The sequence below is a fragment of the Aedes aegypti genome, chromosome 2, assembly GCF_002204515.2.
Source record: "Aedes aegypti strain LVP_AGWG chromosome 2, AaegL5.0 Primary Assembly, whole genome shotgun sequence".
NCBI lineage: Eukaryota > Metazoa > Arthropoda > Insecta > Diptera > Culicidae > Aedes > Aedes aegypti.
The window spans coordinates 177,615,004-177,625,516 of record NC_035108.1 but is presented as its reverse complement, the minus strand read 5'-3'; the positions used below and the strand labels follow the sequence as shown (position 1 = coordinate 177,625,516).

General features: G+C 38.3%; 1 protein-coding gene across 1 annotated transcript; it reads right to left on the bottom strand.

Moving 5' to 3' along the window:
* Nucleotides 1–302: 302 nt before the first annotated feature.
* LOC5574278 lies at nucleotides 303–779 on the bottom strand. Its single transcript, XM_001661271.2, has one exon. The coding sequence runs from the start codon at nucleotides 777–779 to the stop codon at nucleotides 303–305; it is 477 nt and encodes a 158-aa protein (XP_001661321.2).
* Nucleotides 780–10,513: the final 9,734 nt, after the last annotated feature.

The window sequence follows — 10,513 nt, the reverse complement described above, 5'->3', positions numbered from 1 at the left end:
ACCAATTTTCCACTTGCATCAATATGGATCTTGTTTTCCTCCAGCATATCTCACAATATTGCTCCAAAGCATTCAATTACGGTTATAATTAGGCTGTTGGATCGTGCAGACAAGCTGATATGCCCAAAGTACACCTCCCAAGGGGGACAGGTCTTTCGGTTTCAAAGAGAATAAAACGAATGTTTATGCAAAGCAAACATTGCCGGGTGCGTTTTGCCAGACTCGAGCTTTACTTGGAACCAAAACTACGATTGCGATTAGATCTTATCATTCCTTTTAGCCATCGTGCACCAAAACGACTTCTAATTGGCCTTAGTGAGCATGTTATAACTGGTTGCAACTCCAACGCGATCAGACTTGGCTTTGATGCTTCCCTCCGGGTGCTTTGGGCCAACGTTCGTTACTTTGGCCCTAAAACCCTGCTTGTCGTCCGATTCATACTCGACGATCCGTTTCGTTCCGTCAGCTTCCTCCAGCACGTAAATCCCCTGGACATGATCTCCGACACGTTTCTCCCACTGGTCCTTGTGGTCGCCTGTTTTTGGATCCCGAGCACCGTAAGCGAATTCGTACTCGGGATAGGCATGAACTTCGTTGACAAGCTTCTTTAGGTGATTGTCCTGCATTGATTTTTGGGCTGGTATGATCCGATGAATTAGATTGGGACTTGCACTGTTGTGTTGTATGATGTTTTCGAATTGGGTGAACTGTTTGCTGGGAAGGGGCCCTGCTAAAATTGCTGCAAAGGCAAATGAGAATATAACGGTGAGCCCTAACATGGTTTAAAATGGTTCGTTTTGTATTCCTGGGCGCAACTGCTATCAATTCATTCGGAATCGACGGTTATATAGTAAATCAAGAATCATTTTGATACAATGGTTTGGAACAACCACACCTGATAATGAACTTGATAATTGCATTAGTTGATGCAATCAACATGTTAATAAACAGTTTAGTAGATTGCGTGACGAAGATTTGTTAGGCGCATCGTGTCCTGCAGACAGGCAGACATTCTTAAAAGATGAATTAATTTTAATAGCCGATCATATCATTATTAATTTAACCTAAGGGCGAACCATGCACTGATAACTCGTCGTTCTTAAGAAGCATGCTTATTCAAAACAGCTCAAGCGTGAACAGCGTTTGAGAACGTCAAACATCTTGAGCTTTTTATTAAATCAGGGTTGAGGGGTTGAATATTTTTCAGTAGGACTAGGCGGGGCATAGTGTGCAGGTGAAGCATAGTGAGAATAGAAGTTTTATTTCTTTTAAACTCCTTCATCTCATACGCTTTATTTGCATTTGGTTTGTCAATTTGATGTTTTATACATACCGGCTTTATCTTTCATTGCACTCTATCCATTTTTTTTATCCGTCTGACTCCCCCGTATGTGAATCATCTTGTTTTCTTATGTTTTTATCGTTCTTTTTTGACGTAGGTCTACGTATTTCTTCTCTATACAGGAGTGAAACTGGAATTTCAAAACCAAGAGCATTACGTTGGCATGAAAAGTTTTGAACGTTTATAACTTTTTGCTGCTAAGATGCGATCCAAACGGAGAGTGAAAAGCAGATGACGTAAACTTTTCAATAGCACCCCTATTTATAGATTTGCTTGAAATCAACATTATCTTTTAAAACAGTTATTAAACTATTTGGACTGGTGTGTGGGATTCAGTTAGTAAACGACATGAACCTTTGATGCCTTGTCTTTCGATTGAGGTGCTAATCAAAGAATTATAATGAACCTTCTAGTAGTAGCGTGTAAAGGGAATAGGGGGATATGGGGCAAGAGTGCCACCTCCAATTTCAGGTAGTTAAAATCAATTTTTTGATCACAGGATAAGTATAAATTGAGTTCCAATTGAGGCTTGTGTAAATATTACAGTTAATTTTTTTTACAATTAAAATAAAATATTTTTAACTAGTCAACGCGAAATTAATTGCAAATATTATAATAATATAAAACTGGAAAATAAGGTTTAACTTCCATTAAATCCAAAACATATTGATTTTTCCGCACAGTACTAATGATTTACAATTGTTTAATTCAGTAGTGAAGATTTTTTTTTTCGTTAAAGTTCTTTTGACATTAAGTTTTGCATATATAAAAATAATATGTCTTATAGGGCAAGAGATACACCTCTATTTCTCATATAAAATCAAATGAAGTTTTTTTTGTTTAATATTGCATTAAATCAATGTTTCCTACGAAATAAAACCAAAACAAATAATCTTGGACAATTAAAAAGGTTTCTGAAAAGCTTTATAATTATTCCGACAGTCAAATAGAATTGAAACTAAAACTGTTTTACTGTAAAGTCAACTTTTATTCCCCAGTAATTATCTGTACTTAATCTAGAAAGTACTCCTTAGGCGGGGGAATAATAATATACAAAATTTGTTGCATTTGGCTCTGATGGTCTTCTTGCCCCATCCTAGTGGAACTCTTGCCCCATGCTTCTTTGAAAAACCTCATAAGAAGAGATATTTTCAAAAATCTCAAATCAACATGCATTTCTAATATTTTTGAAAACCATCGACAACTTCATTGAGAACAAGAGGTGAGCTTGCCCCTACACTGGAATAAACTTCAAAAATTGTGCAAATCAGTAATGTATTGAACCGATATATCTTAAGGAGTCCTTCTTGCCCCCAGCGCCCCTACTTCAAGTAATTCCGGTCTACATCTTTATAAGAAACGGAGAGTATAGAAAACTCTGGTCCGTTTCTGTTACAAGAATGTAGGGAGATTGGAGAAATTTGCCCATTTCTATAAAGAAAAAGGAGGAATAGCATAAATCGTCCGGTCCGCTATTAATTAATAAAAAAAGATTAAAGAGAACAATTTGAATGATTCTGGTCTTCTTCTTCTTAAAAAATGAAAAGGATAAAAAATCCTGGACCATTTATGAAAAAAAAAACGGGGAGATGGTGAAAATTCGGTCCTGTTTGAAAGCGAACAGTAGGAATGAAACATATCATTCGGCTCTTTTCTTTAAAAATGTTAGAAATAACATAAGTAATTTGTAAAACTACACTATTTTAGAACATAGGTTTCAGTTTGCAAAAGGAAAAAAAAAAACATATATAGGAGATTCCTTACAGTCCCTCTGCCAGTTCTTTAATAAGATGTAGCAAGTACATCTATCATATAAGGATGTATCCTGAGATAAATATGCAAAGGAAACAAAATATTCACGTCTGGCAAAACAAGTTGGAATCTCATCCAAAAAAAATGGTTTTCTTTTATTTAGAGACAACAGATCGATATGCGAAATACTTCGACCATCATTAACGACAATACAGAAAGGAAGAACTCGAAAACGGATTGCCCTGAGATTCCGTTTTTCACAACAAAATTGAAAATTTCAGTTGCCAAAAAACGAAACCGGACCAAAATCGGAGCCCATTTTTATAATTTTTTGAAATTTATTTTGAAAACATCATTGGAATTTTATTACATCATCCTAATGGAATTCCACGGCACCGAGACTTCAGAAAACCAACATGATTCGTTTTGACGTTGGATAACGTCTTACGGCAACATACTGGGGTACAATTTTGAAAAACGAAAATCGCTCGCGTCACGAAAAGTGGTTAGATTTTGACTGTTAATAACATACTAACGCCCGCATAGATTTCCGAGATTCTTGCACCAATCGATTGGAAATCTTTCTACAAATCAACTCCAATAATGAAAATTATTGATTTTTATGGCTAAACTATTGATAAATGGATAAATATCAAGGCATGTCTTATTTTCCATAGAAAAGCACATATTTTTGCTATTATAAGATTTTGACGTTTCGAAGTTTACATGTACCGTAATTTCGGGGTGAAATTGATCACTTGTCAATGCGATTATTGTTATTTTTCGAAACGACTCTACATAATGAATATGAGCTCCCTGAAGATGCTTGCATAATTCTTAATAATACAATATTTAAAGAAATAATGAATAGTTAATTTCAAGAATTGCAATGAAAACGCCTAAGTGTAGGCAATTTCGTTATTAAATCCATGATATCTAACAGAAATTTAATTATTTCAGCCATATGAACTAATTGGTACGAGTTTACAAGATGAAATCGAACTCGAGGATGTATTTTAAACATCCTTACAAACTTTCAGGTTGATACCATGATCAAATCCTTGTTCAGAACTAGAAGTTTATGGATGTTTTTCAATACTACACCGTACATGATTTTTAAATTTTACATTACTTTCATAGAAATAAACATTCTTTAACACAAAAAATAAACTTCGTAACACACAATTCGACAATAGTTACGACAAACATCTTTGATTCCTTGCAGGTTGTATTAATGTTTGCACCTGTTATGATGTATAGCTGGGCTTGTCAGATGATTATGGTGATATCTGCGCTGCCGAGATAACTATAATTAATTGTCGGGCACTACTGGCACATTTTGCCGGATACCATGACGAAGCAGAAGAAGTTCTTTATGGCATGGAACTTCTTCGAGTATCAAAAGGAGACCATGCCAATCATCGAGACAGGCAACGTCAACATCGATTTGAGCAAACAAAATAACATGAAGTTCGCGGACTTCATTGACAAGTACCTCAACCTCAAACTGGCTTCGAAACCCACTAAAGCAACCAATTTTAGTGAAGCATTCGTGGACCTAACGTTCAACTGGAATATTTGTTTGGAGAGCAAGAGTTTCCGCTCATGCTTCTTCTTCCATCGACTAATTCTAACGGTGTTGAAGTGTTAACTGAACCAAGCAAATAATAACACACAATGTCCATAAATTATGGACCATAATACGTCAAAACTGACATGCAACCAATAGTGTGAAAATTGATAAGATTTTTAGCAATACAAATCTCTCATAAGTTCGTGACGGTCTCAAACCAGGAAATAAAAGAAGCTAACGTTATTCAACGCCAACTTGGCGGTCGTATCTCGGAAACAACCTCTTTCTTTTTGAATTTAATGAACATCAAAAATCAGTTAAACTTTAAGGCTCTAGCGTTAACTTTAACAAAATTTGATAAGTAAAGAATTGCTACTTCAATTTATGTTTCTTATAGAGTAAATTATCTCATACCGAGTGATTGACTGCCGTAAAACAACTACATCTCATGGTGGATAAATGCTGCCCGATATTTTTAAAAATACACAAACAAGCTTCTTATTATATTTATTTGAAATGAGTTTTGATTGAGCTTGATATATTTCATAACATATGACATAACAACGAAAATTTAAAGGGTCCTGCTATGAAAAGTTAATAGCCTGATAGGAATCTTTGAGTGCTCGTAAGGAATCTACATGAACATGCAAGAAATCTGAAGCATCTTGCTAGGAATCCGCAGGATGCCACCTAGAATTCTCAGGATCCTGCTTAGAGTTTCGTTAGGGATCAATATCTTGGTATTTGTTGCGATATTGCTGAAAATTTTCAAATTTCCAATGAACATTTTCAAAAGTTTATTAGTTTTATGCTACCTCTAGCACTTCCCAAATTCTTCTGGAAACCTTTTCAAAATCCCCATGATTTCACCATAAATACCCCAACTTGCTTTTATGTCAGTGTTTGTTCAAACAATCTTAAAACAAATGTTAACAAATGTGGTTTTTATTAAGTGTATCATCTACTGACAAACTCAAGTGGGCTAGTCATTCAGTATGGATGCCTAAGACAAGAGGTTGGTGTCTATATGAGATACTGGTGGAGATTAATGACCTCATGAAATCTTGCTAATGCATGACCAATGACCATCCCGAAGTAAACTGACGCGTACGCGAGCCCTTAGTGAGAGTTGGTTGGATTTGAGGGAATATCGACAAAAATGGAGCTCTGTAATGTAGTCAGTTTATAGTTGACTTGTTTTTCAAATAACTAAAGCAACAATAATATTTACAAAAAGTTTCAAATTTTAATGGTATTCAAAAATGTTACCAAAATCGGGGGTGCCAAAAATGGAGCATGCCAAAAACGGAATCCCACTGTATTGCATAACTGCTTGATATTTATAGAATTTGTTCACTAGTTTGTGAATTACTTTGTATTGATTTCAATTAATAGAAATAAGAGAAATGTTGTATTGTGCTGTTGAATAGGGCTGAGAGTATGAGGATTTATCGGTATCGGCGATAACATGTTGATTCAATATCGGCGATATATCGAATTTGACATTATCCATATCGAACCGATATCCGATAATTTTCAAAAGATATGTTCAAAAGTAAAACCGACAATTTCGGCTTACTTTGACTCTCACTGTTGCAATATGGAGTCCATTACTTTAATTTTGTAGTGATACTTTGCCAAACCCAACGGATATCTAAAATTTTATCGAACCATTTTCGATTACGTAATATCATAAATAAATGTTGCTCTGATCATCGGGATTGTTATCGGACCAATAATATTTTTATCGGTATCGAAAAATGTCGGCCCGAGTGATATCAGATATCGTATCGATAAAATTGGCCCGATAATATCGATATTTGCACAGCCCTACTGTTGAATGAATTCTACTATTAAATCATGGCTGTATGAGATGAGAGTATAGGTTCATAATAAAACATTGTTACACCAAACACTAAACACTAAACATTAAGATTCATTTTCACTCTGCTACAGATATGTCTGTTTGTCTGTTACCAAAGATAACAAATTGTCTAGAGTATTTTGTAAGGGTGCAATTATGCTACTGTTGGTCCTGCGGCAGAAATAAGACAGTCGTCTGCAAGTTTTCTTAAAGAGCAATCCTCCATACGATAACCATTGATTTATATGACATCATCAAAGTTATTGCATGGTTAGATGTATCTTCCCTTGGCCTACAACATCAACGGACTTAACTTCCGTGGAATTAAAATGTCATTGTGGCCGCTACAGGTTTTCTCAAACATAGGTTGCAACTTTGATAATGACGCTTTCAGATTAGAATGTATACTCGTTCATAAAACAAAGCTAAGAAACACGATCTCTCCCAGTGGAAACAAGAATCAAGCGATTAAAGTGCATAGTATGTTTCCCCTAATACGTCTTTACTGACAAATTATATTTTGACACGTTCAAGGTTCCAAATTTCTCACATTCAACGAGCAGTGGATGAATGCTTTTGCATTGTGATGGATGTTTAGACAGAACTGGACTGGTTAGATATTACTCACAAATTCAAAAAAAAAAACAATGCAGTGCTTTCTGTGCGACACATTGAAAGTCAAATGATTTGCAAAATTAATTCATCTTCTGCGGTAAAGTGATTGACAGTGAACTGTTGGTTTCGTTGATTTTGGTGCAACGAAAATAAACTACTTGAGGTCTAGGTACTTAAGATGCAATTGCTTGTGTTGAATCTTAAAATGATGTTGAAGTGGCTTGTAGTTAGATAGCTTGAATGATGCTCTCAAATCTAGGCACCAGTTGAAAAATCTGTAAATATCTGACCTTCTTTGCTATGGAACATGATACATTCCTACTTGAATTGCATAATCGAGATCAGTGTTGTTCTGTTAAGACATTCTAGTATTGAGCTTGTGGGAATTCTCAAGCAATCATAAACATTTGTAAGAGGGCAATAAAAGGAAAGCCTGTATCAATCTTAGGAAATTGAAATGTCACGGAGGAAACTAATAATTTAGCTAGATGAAATTCTATGCTTCATGCTATAAATCATTTCTCACCGTGTCCAACTGAAAACTACACCGTCCAACCTCAACATCCGTAAAGGGGGGTGTTTAGTTATGAGCCCTAAAATAGCAATCTTTATTTAGCGCTACAGCTGTTACTTACAAATGCATACCGCGGCGACCAATCAATCAATCAATCGGTCATTCTTGATAATAATGCACTTCGCACGCGGTGCACAGTTTGAGAGCTAGACCACGGCGCAAAGCTATGTCCACCGGCAAGCGGCACGTCCGATTCGCGATGGAGCTCCATGTGAAAATTTTGCTTGACCTGGAAAAAATAACGGTAAACGTGCGTATCCATGGGCGTGGTAAGGTTTTCCATCATGGGGGTGGAGCGACCTTAAAAGTTCACTCACGATTATTATATATTTATTTGGTTTCACATCAATTAACTTGATAACACCTCGCCAAAAATAGTTCGCCAATTCACTCGGTTCATGGCCCATCGACTGCGACCCACGTTCTCCAGGTCCTGGTGCACCTGGTCAATCCACCTAGCTCGCTGCGCCCCACGCCTTCTTGATCCGATCGGATTCGTGGCAAACACCATCTTTGCAGGGTTCTTGCAACATGCCCTGCCCAGCGTATCCTTCCAGCTTTCGCCACCTTTTGGACACTGCGTTCACCGTAGAGTTGGGCGAGCTCGTGGTTCATCCTTCCCCGCCACACACCGTTTTCCTGCACACCGCCAAAGATCGTCCTAAGTACCTGACGTTTAAAGACTCTAAGTGGTTTGCGTCCTCCTCGAGCACCGTCCACGTCTCATGCCCGTAGAGGACTACCGGTCTTAAGAGCGTTTTGTACATCGTGCGTTTGGTGCGGGGGTGAATCTTTCTTGACCGCAGTTTCGTCTGGAGCCCATAGTAAACACGACTTCCACTGATGAAGCGCTAAGGTATTTCCCGACAAACATTGTTGTCAGCCGTCAGCAAGGATCCGAGGTAGACGAACTCATCCACCACCTCGAAGGTATCCCCGTCTATCGTGACACTGCTTCCTAGGCGGGCTCAGTTCCGCCTACCAGCATGCACTTTGTTTTCGACGCATTCACCATTAGCTCGACTCTTGTTGCTTCGCGTTTAAGGCGGTTGAACAAGTCTGTCACTGTTTCAAATTTTATCCCAATAATATCCATGTCGTCCGCGAAGCAAACAAATTGGCCGGATCTCGTGAAAATCGTGCCTCGACTGAATAGTCCGACTCTCCGCATGGCACCTTCAAGCGCAATATTGAACAACAGGCACGAAAGTCCGTCGCCCTGTTGTAGTCCCCGCCAAGACTCAAACGAACTGGAGTGTTCACCCGAGATCTTCACGCATTTTTGCACACCGTCCATCGTTGCTCTAATCAATCTTGTGAGCTTCTCGGGAAAGTTGTTCTCGTCCATGATCTTCCATAGCTCTACACGGTCAATACTGTCGTATGCCGCCTTGAAATCGATAAACAGATGGTGCGTAGGGACCTGGTACTCACGGCATTTCTGGAGGATTTGCCGCACGGAAAAGATGTGGTCCGTTGCCGAGCGGCCGTCGATAAAACCTGCTTGCCCAAATAACCAGTAAGCACGATAATGCGGCACGGTAACAGCATTATATGCGCATATAGGGTAATCATTTGATGCTTGTCAGTTTTATATACGCATATAATGCTATTATAATGCCAGAAAAGGCGAAATAGCGTGCCATTATAATGCGAAGATATAACCGTGCTTCTCGGCATCACTAGTGCTGATATAAGACCACGTGAGAAACGTCAGTTGTTTTCGCCAGGTTTTTCGGGCGAATATTTTGTGCTTTCGCGTACGCAGCCAGAGAGCTTTCGCGTATGCGGCCAAGCAGCTGGTACACGAGGTAAATAAATAAATGAATGAAAACGGAAACCTCGAATAGTTTGCAAAATGTAATAAATTGATTGAGATAGTACTTCTCCGTACTTATTATAGTACTTATTCATGTTGGTGGTTTTTATCCTTTTGAGGACTTGAAATTGCCACATATTGATCCTTGTTTTATGATGATGAACTTCCTCATTTTGCGTCTTGAACCTGCGACACCTGTATTGTTGAGTTGTTGAAGTTCTGCTCCTTTGCTCCTTCGCCCACATAAGATGAATAGTATTGGAAAGAAAAGTGACCAATTTAAACCACCACTTTTCCCCGTCATAAAACCTGCAATTGTAGTAGTGAGAAGACTTATGTTTGACTCCCTCTCACCACTATATGTAAACACAAAGCACGTGGTATATCTGTCAAAACACTGGATGGCATTTAAACAGGCCCTGTATGCGAATGTAGAGCCAATATAGTGCTTATTTAATGCCCGTATGCATCAGGCTTAGAAGCATTAATGATGCTATAATAGGGTTTCTATGCAGCGGAAGTGCTGCTATAAGGTGTGTAAGCATTTGTGGTGCTATTATAATGCATGTACGCATTTATGATGCTGATTAAGGGCTTATTATTAGTGCTAATGGTTACTTGGGTGATAACTTACCACGAACTCGTTTGTTATAGGTGAAAGACGACGGAAGAGGGGCCCAGATAGCCGTAGCGGTAAACGCGCAGCTATTCAGCAAGACCAAGCTGAGGGTCGTGGGTTCGAATCCCACCGGTCGAGGATCTTTTCGGGTTGGAAATTTTCTCGACTCCCAGGGCATAGAGTATCTTCGTACCTGCCACACAATATACACATGCAAAAATGGTCATTGGCATAGTAAGCTCTCAGTGAATAACTGTGGAAGTGCTCATAAGAACACTAAGCTGAGAAGCAGGCTCTGTCCCAGTGGGGACGTAACGCCAGAAAGAAGAAGAAGACGACGGAAGAGAATCTGGGA

What these genes read in the sequence shown, in the direction of transcription:
- LOC5574278 (XM_001661271.2), bottom strand. Translation starts at nt 779, where the DNA reads ATGTTAGGGCTCACCGTTATATTCTCATTTGCCTTTGCAGCAATTTTA.